This window comes from Microcebus murinus, chromosome 15 (assembly GCF_040939455.1).
Source record: "Microcebus murinus isolate Inina chromosome 15, M.murinus_Inina_mat1.0, whole genome shotgun sequence".
NCBI lineage: Eukaryota > Metazoa > Chordata > Mammalia > Primates > Cheirogaleidae > Microcebus > Microcebus murinus.
The window spans coordinates 10,995,200-11,016,766 of record NC_134118.1 but is presented as its reverse complement, the minus strand read 5'-3'; the positions used below and the strand labels follow the sequence as shown (position 1 = coordinate 11,016,766).

At 38.4% G+C, this 21,567-nt stretch overlaps 1 protein-coding gene across 6 annotated transcripts in view; it reads right to left on the bottom strand.

Moving 5' to 3' along the window:
* The window catches only part of MAK (male germ cell associated kinase), a 57,392-nt gene that overhangs the window by 4,950 nt on the left and 30,875 nt on the right, over window positions 1–21,567 (bottom strand). For 3 of the 6 annotated variants that reach the window (XM_012753630.3, XM_012753631.3, XM_012753633.3), the window contains 4 exons: window positions 20,938–21,101; window positions 16,674–16,822; window positions 10,306–10,440; window positions 5,896–6,015 (listed from right to left, as the gene is read on the bottom strand). In XM_012753630.3, the coding sequence (XP_012609084.3) occupies window positions 5,896–6,015; window positions 10,306–10,440; window positions 16,674–16,822; window positions 20,938–21,101 (568 nt within the window). Of the gene's footprint in view, window positions 1–5,895; window positions 6,016–8,553; window positions 8,629–10,305; window positions 10,441–12,703; window positions 12,811–16,673; window positions 16,823–20,937; window positions 21,102–21,567 lie in introns of those variants that run through there. The other 3 variants (XM_020280115.2, XM_012753632.2, XM_012753634.2) reach the window with 3 other exon arrangements.

Here is a 21,567-nt window from a genome sequence, read left to right as displayed (position 1 = left end):
ACCTGCAAGGATGCATACAGACTGAAAATAAAAGGGTGGAGATCAGTATTCCAAGAAAACAGTAGCCAAAAGAAGGCTGGCATGGCAGTTCTAATTTCAGACAATTTAGTTTTGAAAGCAACAAAAGTAGTGAAAGACAAAGATGGTCATTATATAATAGAGAAGGACACATTTCAACAAGAAGAGATAACAATTTTAAAAATATATGCACCCAACTTAGGTGCACCCAGATTCATAAAGCAAACCTTACAGGAGCTAGCAAATGGATTAATAGCAACTCCATAATCACCGGAGATTTCAACACCCCACTGACGGCACGAGACAGATCCTCCAAACAGAAAATTAATAAAGAAATAATGGACTTAAACAAAACTCTAGAAATATTGGGTCTGACTGACATTTACAGAACATTCTACCCAAAATCCACTGAATATACGTTCTTCTCATCAACACACGGGACATTCTCTAAGATTGACTATATCTCAGGACACAAAGTAAACCTCAAGAAATTTAAAAAAATAGAAATCATATCATGTATCTTCTCAGATCACAGTGGAATAAAATTAGAAATTAACCATAACAGAAACTCACATTTCTACACAAAATGTGGAAAATTAAACAACCTCCTACTAAATGATTACTTGATAAATGAAGAAATCAAGATGGAAATAAAAAAATTCTATGAAGAAAATGACAATGGAGAGACAAGTTATCAAATCCTCTGGGACACAGATAAAGCTGTTCTGAGAGGAAAGTTTATCTCCATAAATGCCTATAACCAAAAGACAAAAAGATTACAAATAGACAATCTAATGAAACGACTCAAAGAGCTGGAAAAAGAAGAACAGACCAACCCCAAACCCAGCAGAAGAAGTGAAATCAACAAGATCAAATCAGAACTAAACGAAATTGAAAACAGGGAAGCTATTCAGGAGATTAACAAAACAAAAAGTTGGTTCTTTGAAAAAATAAACAAAATTGACACGCCATTGGCTAAGCTAACGAAAAACAGAAAAGAAAAATCTCTAATAAGCTCCATCAGGAACAAAAAAGGAGATATCACAATTGATCCCAAAGAGAAACAAGGTATAATTTATGAGTACTACAAAAATCTTTATTCACACAAATTGGAAAATGGACAAATTTCTAGAAACACACAGCCTCCCTAGGCTCAATCAGGAAGAAATAGATTCCCTGAACAGACCAATCTCAAGAGCTGAAATAAAAACAGCAATTAAAAATCTCCCTAAAAAGAAAAGTTCCAGTCCAGATGGTTTCACACTCGAATTTTACCACACTTACAAAGAAGTAGTACCTATCTTGCAGAAACTATTCCACAACATCGAGAAGAACAGAAACCTCCCCAACACCTTTTATGAAGCGAATATTACTCTGATACCAAAACCAGGAAAGGATGCAACACAAAAAGGAAACACAGACCAATATCCCTAATGAATATAGATGCAAAAATTTTCAACAAAATCTTAGCTAACCGAATCCAGACACTTATCAAAAAAATAATCCATCATGACCAAGTGGGCTTTATCCCAGGGATGCAGGGATGGTTCAACATACATAAATCTATAAATGCAATTCACCATGTAAACAGAAGCAAAAACATAGACCACATGATTCTTTCAATACATGCAGAAAAGCTTTTGACAAAGTTCAACACTGTTTCATGATACTAACACTTAAGAAAATAGGCATAGAAGGGACATACCTAAAAATGATACAAGCCATATATGACAGACCCATAGCCAACATCATGCTGAATAGGGAAAAGCTGAAAGCATTCCTACTTAGAACTAGAACCAGACAAGGCTGCCCACTATCTCCACTTTTATTCAACATAGTGCTCGAAGTTCTGGCTACAGCAATCGGACAGGAAAGTGGATTTAAAGGTATCCAAATAGAGACAGAAGAGATCAAACTTTCACTGTTTGCTGATGATATGATATTATATTTAGAAAACCCCAAAGATTCAACCAAGAAACTCCTGGAACTGATCAATGAATTTAGTAAAGTCTCAGGATACAAAATCAATACACGGAAATCAGAGGCATTTGTATACGCCAACAATCAAATTGAGAACCAAATTAAAGACTCAATACCCTTCACAATAGCAACAAAGAAATTAAAGTACCTAGGAGTATACTTAACCAAGGAGGTAAAAGACCTCTACAGGGAGAACTATGAAACACTGAGGAAGGAAATAGCAGAGGGTGTAAACAGATGGAAATCCATACCATGCTCATGGGTCAGCAGATTCAACATCATTAAAATGTCTATACTACCCAAACTGATCTACAGATTCAATGCAATACCTATTAAAATACCATCAGCATTCTTCACAGATATAGAAAAAATAATTTTACACTTTGTATGGAACCAAGGAAGACCCCGAATATCAAGAGCAATTCTAGGCAACAAAAACAAAATGAGAGGTATTAATATGCCAGTATCAAACTATACTACAAAGCTGTAGTAATTAAAACAATATGGTATTGGCACAAAAATTGGATTATTGACCAGTGGAACAGATGTGAGAATCCTGATATAAAACCATCCTCATATAGCCATCTAATCTTTGACAAAGCAGACAAAAACATACGCTGGGGAAAAGAATCCCTTTTCAATAAATGGTGCTGGGAAAACTGGATAGCCACTTGAGAAGGCTAAAACAGGACCCACACCTTTGACCTCTCACAAAAATCAACTCACGCTGGATAACAGACTTAAACCTAAGGTATGAAACTATTAGAATTCTAGAGGAAAATGTTGGAAACACTCTCCTAGACATTGGCCTAGGCAAAGAGTTTATGAAGAAGTCCCCAAAGGCAATCACAGCAGCAAAAAAAATAAATAAATGGGACATGATCAAACTTAAAAGTTTCTGCACAGCCAAAGAAACAGTCATGAAAGTAAACAGACAACCTACAGAATGGGAGAACATTTTTGCATCCTACGTATCCGATAAAGGGCTGATAACTAGAATATACTTAGAACTCACGAAAATTAGCAAGAAAAAATCAAATAACCCTATGAAAAAGTGGGCAAAGGACTTGAACAGAAACTTTTCTAAAGAAGACAGAAGCATGGCCAACAAACATATGAAAAAATGCTCAACATCTCTAATCATCAGGGAAATGCAAATCAAAACTACAATGAGATATCACTTAACTCCAGTGAGAATGGCCTTTATCAAAAAGTCTCATTCAAGCTCCCTAATTCTTAAAAAAAAAAAAAAAAAAAAAAAAAAAGTCTCCAAACAATAAATGCTGGCATGGATGCGGAGAGAGAGGAACACTCCTACACTGCTGGTGGGACTGCAAACTAGTTTAACCTCTGTGGAAAGCAATATGGAGATACCTTAAAGCGATACAAGTGAATCTACCACTTGATCCAGCAATCTCATTGCTGGGCATCTACCCAAAAGATCCAATGACACTCTACAAAAAAGACACCTGCACTCGAATGTTTATAGCAGAACAATTCATAATTGCAAGGCTGTGGAAACAGCCCAAGTGCCCATCAATCTATGAATGGATTAATAAAATGTGGTATATGTATATACCATGGAGTACTATTCAGCCCTAAGAAACAATGGTGATATAGCACATCTTATATTTTCCTGGTTAGAGTTGGAACCCATACTACTAAGTGAAGTATCCCAAGAATGGAAAAACAAGCACCACATATATTCACCAGCAAACTGGTGTTAACTGAGTAGCACCTAAGTGGACACATAGGTACTACAGTAATAGGGTATTGGGCAGGGGGGAGGAGGGCGGGTATATATATACATAATGAGTGAGATGTGCACCATCTGGGGGATGGTCATGCTGGAAACTCATGCTTGTGGGGGGGAAGGGCATTTATTGAAACCTTAAAATCTGTACCCCCATAATATGCCGAAATAAATAAATAAATAAATAAATAAAAAGGAAAAAAAACCTGCATTTGTCCTATTGAGGACATTTAACTTCTTGTAGAAAATGTGTGCTAAAGGAAGGAGTTTGACTCTAGCTATGGATTTAATCGATGCCATTATTATGTAACTTTTTGCAAGATATAAAACTTGTATGAGAAGGAGATAATCTATAATAGAGCCCTGGGAGGATTCCATGAACTAATGTACACCGAGTGCTTGGAACAGGGCCCCACACACCTAAGGGTGCACCGTACATAGAAGTCACTCCTTGAAGTCCTTGTTGTAATTTTCAAAGCTGGGGATGTGGAGATATTAGGAGATTTGGGAAGAGAGATTACATCGGGAGGGAGGAAGACATTAATTTGATTTTCCTTCTCAAAATGAGAGTGAGACTACGTGAGGAGGGGGAAATAATTGAGTAAATACGGTAATGACCTGGTTTTATTTTCTTGTGGGGAAACTGTCACCCAAGTGGGAGGACTGGAAGACATATTGCTTACAGAACAGTGTTTTCCTAAGGATTTGCTTTGACCACTAGAGAGTGATTAATATTTACTTCTTTTTTTTTTTAACCTCTCCTCCTATCACAGTCTGTAGGAAAATCTGATAAGCAGAGTAAATGAAGAGATGAAAAGTTATGAGAAAGCATTTACTTAAAAAAAAATGAAACAGGAATATGCATGCTAATCCAACAGAATAATTAACATATAAAGGTCTTCAATATCTTACAAAAAATATTTTTAATAAGATCTACTCTCAATTAGTAAGAGGAGGTTGGTACCCAGATAACAAAATAATCTGAAACATTATGATTTTCTGTTTTTGTATTAAAAATTGCTAAGTCATTGCAAGACTGGCTTAAAATATTTGAGGCTTTATAAAAACCACTGCTGTACATAAAATGTTTACTTATATTTTTGTTTCAGCAGAGAGAATGAAGCAGTCCTTTTCACAGATAAGGTAACTGAATACTGTTTGCTTTTAGCAGTTTTATTGTGGTAAGAAATAAAAAATTAAAGAAATCCAATGCTTTTCTCCATTTTCAGCTCCAACAGCATGAACGGTAAAGATTGACAACTCTAATCAAGAGTTTTAATATAAGATCCTGGTTGGGATAGGCTGTGCAAATACTTTCAGAGTCAACTTTTAAATTAAACTACAATTAGGAGTCTGACCAAACTTCAGATTATCTGCCTTTTTTAGGTGTCTCAATAGGATATCTATTTCAGATTAAAATAACGTAGGAAACATTCACCGTCAAACCTGGTTAGCTCTAGTACATGAGCATCATCACCCTCAATTCCAGTGTGTGCCCTGCATGCAGCTGTCACACACTGCGCTGCAGGGTCAGACAATGGAGGGAAACCCTTTCACCACCTGACACTACTGCAAAGCAAAAGGCAGGGTGTGAAAGTTCTGCCACCATTAGTTTCTATTCTCTAAATTGGAACGGCAGAGAAACCACATGTTAACTTACGAGAGTGTCGACATTTATTAAGCTTTCACTCTGGGCCAGGGGCTGGACCAAAGGCTCCAAAAAAATGCATCTTCGCACATCTCAGTGAGTGGCACGGCACTCGCTGGAAGTGGACTGACCGAGTTTCTACCTGGCTCCAGTAGCCGTGTGACCTTCAGGTAAGTTACCTCACGTCAGTTTCCTCGTCCATAAAGAAGAGATCTAGCCATACTGTCAGATGGCTGTGAGGGTTAAATGCCACATCCCATAGAGCCTTTTACATCGTTCCTGGCAGAGAATAGCCACATAATGAGAGGCAGCTCTTATTATTAAGATTAGACTCTGGAACCACATTTTTAGAAGAAAAACAGGACATTTTACCAACTACATGGTAGGTGAAACTAATTTAAAAGTCTTCGCTCGGGAAAAGTGAATGTACAAACTTAAAAACGAGAAAAGCTCCTCTCTGTTGGAAATCCCAAAAACAATCAGAAGCTGTTCTTACCTGAAGCTGCTGCGCCAAGAGGTGCCAGGTGGATCCTCTGGCCAGCTGACCCCACTTCTTTTTTAAGAAAGGAAGGAACATATGCTGGCTGATTGTGAGTAGCATAACTTCCAAGCTTTCCTAGTGACATATCATAAAGTTTCATAGTCAGAACGTGAATATTTTAAGGTGCCATAGAATAACTTGGAATACGACCTCTATTACTTCTAAATACTATTTTTTGAGCATCTACTGTGTTCTAGGCACTGTGCTAACACTTGCTACAGACATCCTTATTCCATCCACATAACAACCCTCAGATGCATATTATCCACATTGTGTGGTTCTTTGAAGTAACTTGCCTCAGTTCTCACAAGTCATAAGGGACTGAACACAAAGCCTCGGTATGTTCATCTCTCCCTGAACACACCAGGCTTTTCAGTGACCCCAGTTCTTAACATGGGCCACAAAGCCCCCATCCCTGAAGGGCTCTCTGTGTCCTTTGTTTTCATTGTAAGTGTTCTCATAGGGTTGTTGTATGGACTGAATAAGACTATGCAGAACACTTGGCATAGAGTATGGTATTCTAATTGTCAGCTGTCATCATTGTCATTGTCACCATCATCATCACTATTAGTGAGTGATCAATCTGGGGGCAGCACAGGGATGGGCTGAAGAGGAAATCTGAAGGCGGGAGACCAGTGAGGAGGTCACTGCTTTGGCTGAAATGAGAGGCTGAGGGTCTGAACTGAGGCTGTCACAGAAGGATGGGAAAGAAGGGAACTGAGCAGAGAAAGGGGAACATGGACCCCTAAGTTTGTAGCTTCGGTGAGTGGGTGGGTTGTCTAAGAACAGCAAGAGGAGAATCAGGTTTCGGGAAAGACATGGTGCCCAGAGGATATTCCAGTCATGGGCAGGCTAGGAGACTGGTAATGGCCGGGATGTGGAGGTTATGGAGCTGTGGGCTTGGAGGAGCAGCTCAGAAGCTGCAAAGAGCAGGAACAGACTCCAAGGAACCCCTCATTAAGGGAAAGGAAAGAAAGGGACCCTGTGGAGCAGAGAGAACAGACAGGGGGATGGCAGGAGGAGCAGAAGAGATCCAGAGTAGGAGGAAAACAGGAACAGCACACAGGAGAGAGGCTGATGGAACCAGCACTGCCCCAGGATGGAGCAGAAGCTGCTTCAGTGGCATGACGCAAGTTGAGGACAAACTACAGGGAGTTTAAGAGCAAACTGGAAGCTATAGGTGATAAGAAGCCAGCCATGGAGGAAAGGAGACAGGCTTTTCAGCTAGAAGGCAAAATGGGCTCTGATCGCCCTGATGGTTTCAAAGAACTGTCCAGTTGGCAGCTAAAACAACAGTGTTGTCCCCCTAGTGTTATTTGTTCATGTCTAGAGCTCTGTGTCCCTGATGTTTCTCACAGGGCTTAGGCACAAGTGTTTGCTCTCAAATCAACAAATGTCAAAGAGCAATATTACTTATGGGGCCCTAAAGGATTTACACAGTAAGCACATGTTATCAGTCTATACAATTTTCAACCCTATTGAATTCTGCCTAAGTACAGGTGCCTAATTTGACCCTTCTCACCTCAGGAATTCCTTCTGAACCTCTACAAGGGATCCTCAAAACTTTTTAAACAGGGGACCAGTTCACTGTCCCTCAGACTGTTGGAGAGTGCAGCACACATTCCACACATGTGCACTGTGGGCCCGGGACAAATTGGCTGCTAAGCAGGACAAGCAGCGCTGGCTGGATAAATGTCCTTGGCGGGCCGCATGTGGCCTGCAGGCTGTAGTTTGAGGACCTCTGCAACCACTTCTTTACTTCAGAAGACTTTTTGAAAGGAAGTTCAAAGCAGTGATCACGTTCAGTAGCAGCTTCAGATCACTGCTCTTGCTCTCATCCTCGTCATCAGAGCAAACACTTACCAAATGCTCGGTGTGACAAAAATCTTAGGTATGGTTACATAATTATACCTAAGTATTGTTTTCTCTATTGTATAAATGGTATAACTAGCTTAAATAACTTGTTCCAACCACAAAAGCTAGTGACAAAATGGGGATGTGTCAGACTGTAAAAGCCATACATTGATCAGTTATGGGATGCTGCTGCTTATTAGAAAGTGCTGAAAACAAATGAATAAAAAATTAAATCTTAAATTATTTTGGCATACCTTGAAGTACTTTGTGAGCTGCAAATTTTAATGTTGGAGCCAGTGGTTAGCACTGTTGAAACCAATGACACCAAGTCCCTAGAATGCCTAAGAAATCACTATTTCCATTAACCCAGTTAATATTTTCTTTTAAAATGATTGTTAAAGCTTAAGAAATGAATTTCAGAACTTAAAAAAATTTCCAGGAATATCGATCACAAAATTAGAAAAATTTTTCTTTTAATTCTTTTCAGTAGAATTATTTGCTTGATTTCTTCTATAAATTGCCATAATTAAGAAGATGCACATATAGCTTTTTGAGAGCAAATTATTCTTAGAATCCCAACTACTGAAGGACAATGTTCTGGATGAATTGGAATGCTTTTCTTTCTCCTAGTCCTGAGCTAACTTCTAAAAGCAGGTCACCCTGGCCTTTTATATCAGGATCAGGGGCAAATGTTGAGAAGAAAATTTGACAAGAGATTCAAAGAACAAGTTGTACTGATGTTTAATGCCCAGAAATTACCTTGTGAGTCCTCTAAGTTTTCAGGAAAACTTTCATTGCATGATAGTTTTTCGATTGGTTTAATTATGCTTTCTTCTAAAGAGAAGGCAGATGGAAAGAATGAATAGTAAGGATAATATTTTAGGAAAGGCAGAGGAAAAAAGGAATTAGATGATTAATGAAAAGATCTAGAAAGAACTCTTAAAATGAGAAAATGTGCCCACGTGTTGTCACAGCTTTCATCTGGTGCCAATTGTACATTCCCTTGAGACTCAAAGTTGTCCTGCTGTCATTTAAAGGGATTTGTGTAACTGGTTGATTCAGTGAATATTACTTTTAAATATCTAAGGAAAAATAAGTAAATTACAGTGCTACAGCATAAGACTCACCTTAGCACCATTAAATGGATAAGCTGAGTCTTTAAAAAACCTGGAAAACTTGTAAAATGTCCAAGTGTGTTAATGTCAATCAGAATACCTCACTAGACTGCTCACTTGCTGTAACAGCAATCGTCAAACTTTTTGATCCAATACCACCTACAGTTTTTTAAAAATAAATCGGTACCTCTTCACAGACTTTTAATTTGACATCTAAAATTTTTCATCATAAACAGTTGCAAAGGATGTAATTTCTGGGATATTGTGATTATAGATATTTTTAAAATAAAACTATTACATTTCTCCTTTAAACATAGCCAATGGAATCTAAATATCATAGTGACTGTATGCCCTTTAATACTGACATAAAAATACAAGAACAAGTTCCTTTTTGACATTGGGAAATTTTGCATTAATTCCTTTTCCCCTTAAAATTATATTTTTATTCATACCTCAGCTTCCAAATTTTATCCAAATATAATCTTAGGCTTAAAAGTCTTTAAACTGAACAGTCAAGATGTGTATAAATTGAAAACCATTTAAATTTCTTATAATCCTAAGTATATTAAAATACATTTTTCTGCATTTAGTTATAATATAATGGTTCATTTTATATAATTAAAAAGATGAATATTATACATTCTGATTACTAAACATTAAAAGTAAGTTTTTTTTAAAATGCATCTCTTAAGAAAGATGGGACTTTTTCAGGTAGTTCACGTTATCAACAAATAAATAATTGTTGCTATAATCACACAGGGTTGAGCATCTGTGCTATTTCTTTTCTCTTTTTTTCTTAATTTTTGGAGATAGAAACACTGGGAAACCTTGTTAATACAAATAAATAGTTGGGAATGAAAGGGGTTTTGTTACAGCTTTGCCACCCCATTCTTTGGACTCTCTTCAAAGTTACAGACCAAAAGTCATAAGTGACCTCATAAAAAATGACTTTTAATTACCTGTCAGCTAACAACTCAGTTAGGTCCTCCTTCAATTTTCTGAAAGCTAAGAACTGAAAACCAACTTAAAAAGGATTTGTTCCCAGTAATCAAAGTTGCTTTCTCAACAGTGACATCAACATATCAGATTTTCCATTCGATTGGCACCCCAGATATTTTTACATTTTGGGGAAACAGGAAATACACTATAGTAGCCACTGACAATAAAAAAGTGGAACAAGGCAGATCCACGTGGGAAAGACCCAGATGGAAGGCGAGGATCTGGCAAATGATTCCCTTAAAACTATCTGTGCTCAAGTAGTAGCTGGAAAACCTTTGTGCGCCCCTCCAGGTTATGCATATCTGGGTTAGAAGAAGGTAGCTACAATGTATTTAAAACTAAACATTGGTAAAGGAAAACAATGAATATTTATATTTTAAATGTCTTCTTGCATTACCTGCATTACTCCTTTTGAAAGCAAGTTCTGTCCGAGTGGGTCCCAATGACTTAGGAAATAACTGAGTTCTCCAAGTGTGTGGGTTTATCTCCTTTCTTCCACTGGCTATCAAGGACACGTTCTTGGGATTTACACCTTAGAAGAACAAAGCAGTCATTTCAAAGGTTAGAATGAGATCATAAACTTGAAGGAAAAATATATAATACATTCAAACCAAGACTAAAATACCTTGGACAGGAGAATAGAAATAAATTTAAGTTAAAATGTAGCAAATATTTGCTTTTTGTGAACCCTAACATGATCCTAAGCCCTCAACACAACCACCTGGAATACTAACTTTGTACTTTATAAAGATACTTTCTATGATACACATAATAATTTGATGTTCTTGCTAAATGTCTTGTAAAAATTGAAGTGGCACAATTTTTTTTTTTTCAAAAACATGACATTTCCATATCTCTCACTTGTTTTGATGTATGCTCTGGGCCAGACCCTTGGTGTAGTGGGAAAAACAGACACACAAACAAGAACTCAGGGAAACCTGAGAAGTTCTGAAATAGACGTGTTACAGATCCATCTGTAATGCTTACTTGTGTATTAGACATAGTAAAATCTAAATAGTATATCACTTGTGAACCAGGGAAGGTGTTGGAAATGTACTTGGAAAAGAGGACAGTTTAAATTATTTGTGATTTTCTGACATCTATGAAATGTTGAGTCAGTCTTGGGCTTTGGTACCAGTGGTCAAAGGGGGTTGTTTTAACTTGTTTTTAAGAGAGTTGAAAACTTCTTGAGCTTGTTTTCTTTTTACTGACAATTATATTTGACTGAACTGTGAGATGCTAAAGACGTCACACGGTCTACATCTTTAGGTTCCACACATAGTGTTTTCTTCAGTCAGTATAGAAATCTATACTATGTTTAAACCTAAACTGAAGACTCCATTAATTTAGGAAGTTAGAACTATTTCTAGGCAGTATGAACTTTTGTTTTTTACAAGCTGAATTCCTTAGAATTCATTTATGAGCATATATTTATAATAATATCCCTTACTTTGAAACCCAAAGGACTGAGCCTCAAGGTACCCATTGTCGGTTCTCCAAGGGAACACTCCATCAGGCAAGAAAGTTCCTTTTCTTATAGGATATAACTCCCTAATAAGACACCTACAAATAGAACTATAATAGACAATTAGCTGACAATAAAGAAGATGTACTAGGTGGCAATTACTCACATTAAAAATATCTTCACCCAAAAAGAAAGTACAATGTAGGGGGAAAAAAATTAAAAATCTCTTTAAGTAAACACAGTTTTCATAAATTTAGTTCAATAAAGAATGGGCCCTGAATATTTATTTTGTTAATCTAATTGCCCTTGGCAATTTCTCTTTATTTAAATGTAAGTGTATACATTATTGAAGATAATTGGTTTAATTCAAGGTCTTTTTAAGATAAAGATTCCAATTTTGTTGGAAATAGATACATCCTAGAATTTGAAATTATTTATTAGCTTATAAGTTTTTATTTGGTACCTTCTATATAACAAACACTATTAGGAAGAAGTAGAAACTAATATAATTTGATAATGATATATATCAATATATGAGGATAATTGCTCAAGAAATCAGTTAGCAAATATTTACCGAGCACCTTCTATGTGCCAGTGTGTGTGACATTGGACAAAAAGTGGTAAACAAAATACAGTAGTTCTTATTCTTTTGTCTCTTATAATCTATTAAGAAGGGAGACATGTATATTTATTATTAATTAAGTAAATAAATAGCAGTGTGCATACTGGAAGAATATGGTGCTAACCGGGCAAATAACAAGCAATTCAGCCAGTCTTCCTTTCAAAAAATCAATTTTAAACTGGAATGTGAATCATGGTTAGGGGCTGGGGAGGTGTGTTCCTGGGAGAAGCAACAGTTTAGGCCGAGGCCCTGAGACGGGGAAGCCCACAGAGGTGGTCGGCACGGATGCAGTAAGAATAAGGAGTGGTACAAAATGAAGCTGGATGGGGGAGGAGGATCAGATCATGCAAGACGTTGTATATGGTGTTAAGAAATTTAACATGCAGTAGAAGAGGCTAGGAGAGAAATGACACAGAACATTGAATAAACAGGGTGGAAGGAAAGATGGTAAGAGCTAATGGGAAGAGAGAAGCATTCTGTGGAAGCTGTTCTTACAGCCAGCAGTGATGGCATCAATTCATGCTTGGAGTCCTGGTTCTAGGAGCACAGGGTGAGACCAGAGGGCACCTGGTAGCATTTCCATTGCATACTCTAATATTTACAACTACCTTGTGATAATTAAATACCTAAGGCTTACAGGGTGAGCTGATAGATGACTGTAGTCCCATTGTAAGTAACAGAAAACAGAATCTCAAAGTCTTGCTCCAAGTACACAGCTGGTCAGTCGCAGGTCAATAACTATGACTTTTGCGTCTCTTTCCCTGAAGGCCAGTGTCACAGATCTGCCAGTCCTTGTAGTATAATGTCATGCTGCCCTGCAATTATACGGTACATTTCTAGAGCTCCCATAATCCTAAAGGCTGATGCTTAAAATAAGACCTTTTATACTTGGCTTTGGAGTAAAAAAAAAGGGCCCCACAGATATTATTTTTATTCCTGAAGATATTCAATTACAAAAATATCTATGGATCACAAATAAATGTAAAAGATTTCTTCATATTCAGGTTTCTATCCTCTGTACAATTGCTGGTTCACAGTGAGTGCTCAATAAATGTTTGTCCAAGTGAATGAACTGAGCCCAATTCTAGTTTCAAATCTCATCCAGTTCTAGAGGGGTCATCTTCAAAACAATGCCAATATGGTGACAGATAGTAGGGCTCACATTTAGGTTTCAAACAATTCTTTGTCATTTGAGTCCATCTTTAAAGTGTGAATTATAGCCATATTCTGATCCCAAGTAATTTGCAGAATTTGTTAGATCTTTCTAGTTAAAAAAGAAATGATCAGACAGGGCTCAGAGACCCTGAAATATATTCTTGAAAACCACTTAGGAAGCTGAACTGTGAAAATAGGGTGATTTGGATCCATTTACCCTTTGCCAAAAATCTACAGTGTCTTTCCTACCACCAGAGGCCTCACTTCTATGAGACAAAAATAGTGATTTGCTAAGTTTCAGTAATTTTTTTTTAAACAGGGAAAAGTATCTCCCATGAATCTATGTCCTAGAAATTTTCTTACTTCCCTGCTCTTGCGGTCACATTAGAACTCTCTGAGGGTTTCAACGCTAAAATATACAAACCTGCTGGTATCTAGAGATTACAACACAGGTATTTTGCTCCTTTCAAAAGTGTGCACCAATAATTTTTATATTGATTCATGTACAAATGATAATATTTTGGACATACGGGTCAAATAAAATAGTATTAAAATTCAAAAAAAAAAAAAAAAGTGTGCACCAACCCTTATGGACTTGATTCCAACTCCTCTCGCCTTCCTAAGGGACTTGGGTCTCTCAGCATCCCCCTCCTCCCCTGCACTACCCGTTCCTCCTTCTACAAGCACTCAGGCCCATGTTGGCACAGACCTGCCTAGAGCACTGCTAAGCAACCCCCTGCATCCCACACCTGTTAGGTTCCTTTTCTAAGCTCCTCTTCAAGGCAAACTGAGACCCAACAGCTTAATTGAGGACTGCCATTACTACAGTTTGATTATAAAGAGATTTAGGCAAATTTCTCATCCTATGATTCTAACAATATGATAATTTCCTATACAAAAAAGTTAGAATAAATTAAATTTTTTCTCACTTTCCAGATTCATAGCATAATGGCACAAATAGAACAGTCTTTTTCAAACTGCAGAAGAGATTACAGTGGTGAAAATTTGACCTTATGAGGAAGAAAGAATAGGGACTTCAGTGTTAAGAGTAGATTTCCAAAAACTCAAAATATTTCCAATTTTTAAAAAGTGACCAAGAAAACAAAAAACAAACGCCAAGAAAACAATGCCATGTTTATATATTACATTAGTAAAAATTTTACTGCATGGGAATTTCCTAATCCCCATCCCTAGGCTCACAAGAATCTGGATCCTCCCCTCCCCTCTTTATTTTTTTTTTTTATTTTTGAGACAGAGTCTTGCTTTGTTGCCAGGCTAGAGTGACTGCTATGGCCTCAGCCTAGCTTACAGCAACCTCAACCTCCTGGGGTCAAGCAATCCTACTGCCTCAGCCTCCCAAGTAGCTGGGACTACAGGCATGCGCCGCCATGCCCGGCTAATGCTTTCTATATATATTAGTTGGCCAATTAATTTCTTTCTATTTATAGTAGAGATGGGGTCTCGCTCTTGCTCAGGCTGGTTTTGAACTCCTGACCTCGAGCCCACCTAGGCCTCCCAGAGTGCTAGGATCACAGGCATGAGCCACCGTACCCACCCACCCCCCCTTTTTAAGCGCTATATCATATTTGTACATATTTTGGAGTACATGTGATATTCTGACACATGTATACAATGTGCAATGATCAAGTCAGGATAACTGAGAGATCCAACATCTTAAACATTTATCTTTTCTATGTATTTGGAATATTATAACTCATCTCTTCTAGCTATTTTGAAATATACAATAAATTATTAGCTATAATTTTCCTACTATACTACCAAATATTAGAACTTATTTCTCCTGTCTATATTTCTTCATCCCCACCCCCAACTATTTTAAGAAGATATTTGCAAATTCATTTGCTATATGCTACCAATGAGATACACATAACTGTCTTCCCTGTTTCTCTACCCAGATGTGCACAATCTTTCTAATTTCAAGACCTGTGTTTTTTCAGGCCTGCTTCCCATGCCTCACCCTGCTGCCACAGAGCCTAAATAATTTGCTTACAATGAAACAAACCTTAATATTTAACCTACTTAGATCTCCAAATACTCAGTTATAAAGTTTTGCTCTGTCCTTGATAACTTCATGCCAATCTCTTCAACCTCGCTTAGAACCATTAGTGCCTTCCTCCTCACAAATCAGCACAGGAGCGCAGTTGCAAAGCCTTGGTTTGATCTTGTAAATTCGTTCTGACTTGACAGTTGCGGCTCACCCTGCACACCCACTACGTCTCCTGTTTTCTCTCCCAGTCATTTCTAAACTTCGTGCAGTTTCATTTTTTTCTCTCTCTTCAATTACTAACAGGAGTGGGTCCCAGCTAGATTCCTAGAACTGAAATTTATATGGCTGCCTATGAGGTACACAGGAAAAGGTGTGACGTACCAATCTCTTGCTAATAAATCCAGCCTCAACCTTTCTGCTCATCTGCCTTACCCTCCCTCCCAAACCAAGCTTCTGGGAAATGAAGACCATGGCTTGCTCAGGATACTTAGCTGTAAAAAGCAAATCTTCCTCAGGTAAACCCAGAGCCTGCTCATTGCATTTAGAAAGCTAGAAATGAGCAAGCCCATAAAAACCCAAAAGAAAAAGATCACCTCCTCCTCACTGGACTAAAGATATATCTGTACAGACACATGATAATGTAAAAATTGATTACCTTTTCGATTAAACTGAATCTGAAACTGTTTTTTCATTGGATTTCAAGGAGAAAGTGCTGTTTGCAGGCACATGATAAACTCCCCACTGTCTGTCTAGAGCTTTCTCCCAAGCCCCAGATTCATATATCCAGGTGTCTGTCAGATCAACTCAGATGTTCCACAGGTAAGCTGAACTCCACTCTCGATTCTCCGCCTCCACGCTCCCGTGCTCTCCTGCTCCTGTCTCAGCCCACGTCACCGCCACCCACACAGCTGCCAAGCCAAAGCCTCCGAAGCTGACTCGGATTCCTTCCACTCCTGCGCATCACCCCCGCTCGCCTGACCACAAGTTCTGTCAGGTGCGTGACCAGGATCCGTCTAGATTCTACCCACTTCTAGCTCTGCTGCTTCCACTTGGGAACAGGCCTCCACCCTCTCCCATCTGGATAAGTGTCATGGCCTCTGGATCAGTGTCCCTGCCTCTCTTGAGCCCCTAGCATGCTCTGCCCAGCAGCCAGAATGATCTTTAAAAACTTACATTAGATCATGTAGTAAACAGTATTTAAAAATCTACATTTTATAAAAAGTTGTAATGGGAATGCAGAATTGTTTCAATAACATTTATTAGCACTTACTAACTATATAGCTTTGCAGGAGGAGGGAGGTATTTTTTGGAAGCATGTTCATAATTCTGATATTTAGCTACTATGCATTTCTTGAGCAGAAACAGGAGATCCAGAAAACAGGCTGAGCTACCAAAGCACATTGAGATTATTATATTTTTTTTTTTACTGGTGCCCTTTCTCCAGAGATTCCAGGACACTTGAGCCTGACCTATCTATACTCTAGTTAGCAATAACTATTTATTTTCTCTGCTTACCTGGAAGGTATCTTGATTGTTTCAAGTAGTACTGTTTAGCTGTTGAAGCAGTTGACAATTCAGAATCAGATTTTAGAGAAATAGGAGCAGGTAAGTTCTTGTTTTCCCCTAGGGAGTGGTTGGAGCCTGAGGGTACTGACTCAGGAAGCCTTGAAAGTCAACATGAGGCAGCATTACAACGTGAACAAAGAGAAGTTCCTACCCACCCTCTGTCCATCTTTTCAAACCAGTCAATGGTTTTCATTGGAGTCCTTTGGCTAAATGACAAATCCCCTCTACCCTCAGTAGATATTAAGCAGTGTATAGAATCATTTCTGATACCAGACAGTACATGACAGGAAGCTTTATAGTGGAGCAGCAGTTTGCTTGTGTGTAGTTGTTAGGTTGGCCTAGGGTGAGAACCCAAACAGTAGAGGACTTAATGCGGTTAATGGAAAACTTAGACAGTAATCATAAAGCCTGTGAAACAAAAGCCGCAGGAGTCTGGAGAGTCCAGAGGTTGTAAATCTAACTCCAGACCAGACAGCTGCAGTGATAATCAGCATTCCTATCACCCCCCTCCCCACACAAGGTCAAACTACACCCCTCCCTTATGTCTACAGGATGAGACCAATGCAGGGATCCCAGAAACTGGTCATTTGAAAAAGCATTTATTACACTGGCTGTTCTGGCCCCATTGCTGGAAAAACCCTCTATAAAACCCAATGCTTCCCCCTCCCCCTTGTGGTGGATGCTTTTTTTGGCCTCCACCCATCTGCTCAAATAAATGGCATTTTGCTACCCCCGAGGCTTCGTGTGTATCCCTTTCAGCTCTGGACCTAACATCAGTATGTTTCTATCTTTCCTGTAACTGCTGCAGTGTGAAGCTGGTGCACTGAAAGGGAAGACAATCATAGCCATCTTCACCTGTCAACTAAAATAACTTGGGGCATGGCTAGATGGGCTAAGAAAACCGAAGTGGGGAAAGAAGGGCTAGTAAAGCTCCCATGTAAAATTTCCAATTACCCTAGTGACATGCATAGCATATAGGTATTTAGATAATATATAGGTATATATAGAATATAGGTATTTGCTGAGACATGCCCATTCCCCAGCATAGAACCTGTGGCTGAGCACCTGGCTGGCTGTTCAGTGGTGTCAGTACTAAGACTGACTCTGCCACTCGGTCCCTGCCTCCCCCAACCCTTTTTCTGTCTACGAACTGGGGACTTTCAGCTTCCAGGCTTAGCTCTGTCTTGTTCCTGAGGCCATTTTAACTAAGCAGCAGTGCACAAGGCAGCCTTCACTACCAGAGAATGGGGCTATAACTTGTTTTGCTGCCCATTCCTGTGTGCTGTAATGAGCTCTTCACAACTGACCTTCCCTACCACCCTCCAACTGGGCTTCCTTGTTTGCTGGGGCCAGAATGTACTACCTAACTCCCATCATCTGTCTTAACTCTAAGAATCTGCAGTTACCACCTAGAAATTCATACTGCCACATTCTACTCACCAAGTCAACCCCCTTGGAAATGGACACTAACTTGACTGGCCCTTTGAACTGCTGGTCACTCCCTTTGGGGTAGTTCCTGACACAGGTACATCCACTTCATTGGAAACAGCCCTGCCCACCTCTGGCATCTTCCCTACCCTTCCTGCTGTTGTTACACCACCGACTGAAAAGTCTACCCCATTCCCAAACTGCTCACTCTAAAGACTTTCCTCTCCTCATCAGAGTGCTCTGCCCATAGACAGAACTCTCAGAGCTCCTTGCGGCTCCTGCATTCCTGGCACTAAATACACACTCTTGTCTCATGTTATAGTTCTTTGAAGGTCTTATTTCTGCTGCTGTATACTTGATGGGTTGAGGACAGGCTTAATACCAACCAAGTGTTTAGTAAATGGCTACTGAGTATAAATGTAAATATAAATGTGAGTATAAATATCTTGCTTTTTTTTACTTTAATAAAAGATAAACATTAAATAAAAGGTTTACATGTTAGTATTTAGCACTCTGTATTCTTAGTGGAGAAGCCCCGGCTGCCCGAGAGACCGAGCAGGGAATAACAGAGTCTGTTCAATTCACCGAGTCCTTGAGCTCCTGCTGCTGAAGAGGTGGTGTGGTGCAGGAGAGAGAAGACCTGGATTTGAATTAAGCCTCATCTGTCTTGGCAAACTTACCCAACCTGAGTCTCGGTGTCCTGTTCTGCAGATATTATTATTGGAGTATGAAGATTATAAATAAAGTTTAGGTAGATGGTAGTATATTGATAATTACAATAACTATATGCCTAGAATTGTACAGGGCTATTGAAAGATACAAAAAAATAAAAATGTAGAAGAAATACCCACAAGAAAAATTCATTGTCATATAGTTTTTCTAAAGAATTTCAAGACAAAAAGGACAACTGATATTGAGATTTACCAATTGGTCCCTTGCCAGAATCAGGCATATAGACTACAACTCTGATCTTAACTATAAGTTTTAATTCAAATTTCTACCATCCTCAAAAATATATTATAAAAGTTTTGCTAAAATTAGAATGACATGAGTTAAAAAAAGTTTTCAAGCCGTCCATACACTGTATCAATGGTTTTTGAGCTCTTCTGCTCCTAGACCCAAAGAATTATTTTTTAAAAAACTATGTAACTCCCTGCACATCTTTAAGTTGACATCTACAATTTTTCATTCTAAATAAATTTATTTCTTGTTTCTTGTTAACAGAAGATAGAAAAAAGTAAATATTTTATAAGATGGCATATTGTGAAGATTGACTGTAACTGGAATATTTCATGGTAAGACTTAATAAAAATAAGTTTTAACTATCTTATCCATAAAACACTCTCAATCTTCAAAAAATATATAAGATTTTTATGTGTGGGTTTGGAAAATGAGATGGTCCTACAGAACATTCTCGTACATTTAAAAGAGTATATAAGACTATCCCTTGGTGCTTCAGTAGTTCTGAATCGACATGCTTCCCAGCACAGGCTAAAATAGAGCAGCCCCCCTTACCTGAGTAGCTGTGTTCTAACACCCCCAGTGGATCTTGGATCTACTATATCCAGGTCTTACATACTGTGTTTTCCTATATGTACCTACATACTTATGAAGAAGTTTATAAATTGGGCCCAGTAAGAGATTAACTTCAATAACTAATAATTATATAGAACAATCATAACAATATACTATAGTAAGTTATGTGAATGTGGTCTCTCTCTCTCTCTGCAAATATCTAGTTGAACTGTGTCAAGTAACTGAAATCATAGAAAGTGAAACCACATATAAGGGCAGACTACTGTGCCCTACTTCTAATGCAGGGTTCTCCACTTAAGATAAATATACATAAGAAACAACAGAAAGCCTTTTCAGTAAAAGGTGCCAGTCTTCTGATTTCTCCCTTTATTTAGTGCCTCTAGTGTCATGTAAAATTTGAAATAGCTGAGAGATGTGACTTTCTTGCCTAAAGAGGGAGAGGATTCCTCTAAGTGGGATTGTCCTCAATTTCATGTATTTTAGGCAAGGGTATGTATGAAACCTAAGGATCTGGAAATTGACTGTCGAAGAATTATCCAAGCATATGTCCCCTCTAGAGAGTCTTCATGCATCTTCGAGGGTATGTGTGCCCCAAAGTCTGCACTATACCCTGCCAGACAGCTACTGGACAATTTCCCTGACTCGCAGTACAGCTGTTCTCCCGATGCCTCTTCTGTTCCAAAGAGGAAAAAATTGAAAGTATTTTTCCAAAATGTTCACCAAAATTTAACCTATCTTAACTTCAACGTTGAATAATATACTAATAAGGATCTAACTTATAAAAATAAAAGGGACTTCTAGAAATATTAAACTTCCAGAAAAAGTTCAGAAAATGATCAACAAAAGTTTAGTATAGCAAGCAAGCTAATAATTAAATCTTAACACCATCAGAAGAAACCACTAACTTTGTACATGGTGCTCTCTTTCTGCAAATAGGCTTGTGAATTTCAGATGGGAATAATGATGATTACAATTCACAACAGTACCATAAAAACTGAACAAGAAACCCTTCCTACACACGCACACACCCACACCACTCACCCACCAATACTGAGAATCATTCCTGTGAGAAGTTAAGAGTCTTAACTTTTCAGAAGTATGCATAAGGATTTGGGTTTTGTAGAAGAGAACAATATTAATTAAGCCAAGTTTTTTTTCTTTTAAGGTCTACATGCATTTATATTTAATGAGTAAAATAAAGTTGACACATGATAAAAATATTTTTTTCCTGAGAAATATGAGAACTTACCAAAATGGAGTATCTTTTTTCCTCTTATCTTTGAAAATGCCCATGCTTGGCTTCTTGGAATGGGAGGCTCCAAAATCATGGTCCTCAAACTCCTCCCAGCTGTCTCCAGACTTGAAGACAGCCTGGCCCCAGCGCCTCCTTGCATTTTTATGGCTGTTTGGCTTCTGTGGTGGAAAAATCAGTCGTCATAATCTTTAATCACGTGCTGAATGCCTTTCATGCATGAGCTATTGTATTAGACACTAAGAATCCTCATTCTCAATGAGCCCTCCATATACTAAAGGAGATAACATACACACACACTTAAAAGCATTAACAAAAACAGGTAGTAAATGCCAAAAATATAATAGGTATTTAGAGGAGAGAATTTTGTGAACTTGGGTTGGGGGGGAGACGTGAATATTTAGGATCTGAGCTGACCCTTCATTGATGTGAAGGATCCAGAAAACTGAGACTTGGCTGTGTCTCTTTGGGCAAGTGACTTGAGTTCTCAAAGCCTTAGTGCCCTTCCCAAGTGGAGACAGCCTTAAGGAGTGGACACTGAGGCTGGCATGTACCAGTATCTTTCACTCTTCCCCCTCCTAGAATGCAGACATGACACCCAAAGGAGCAACAACCATCTCATGGCCA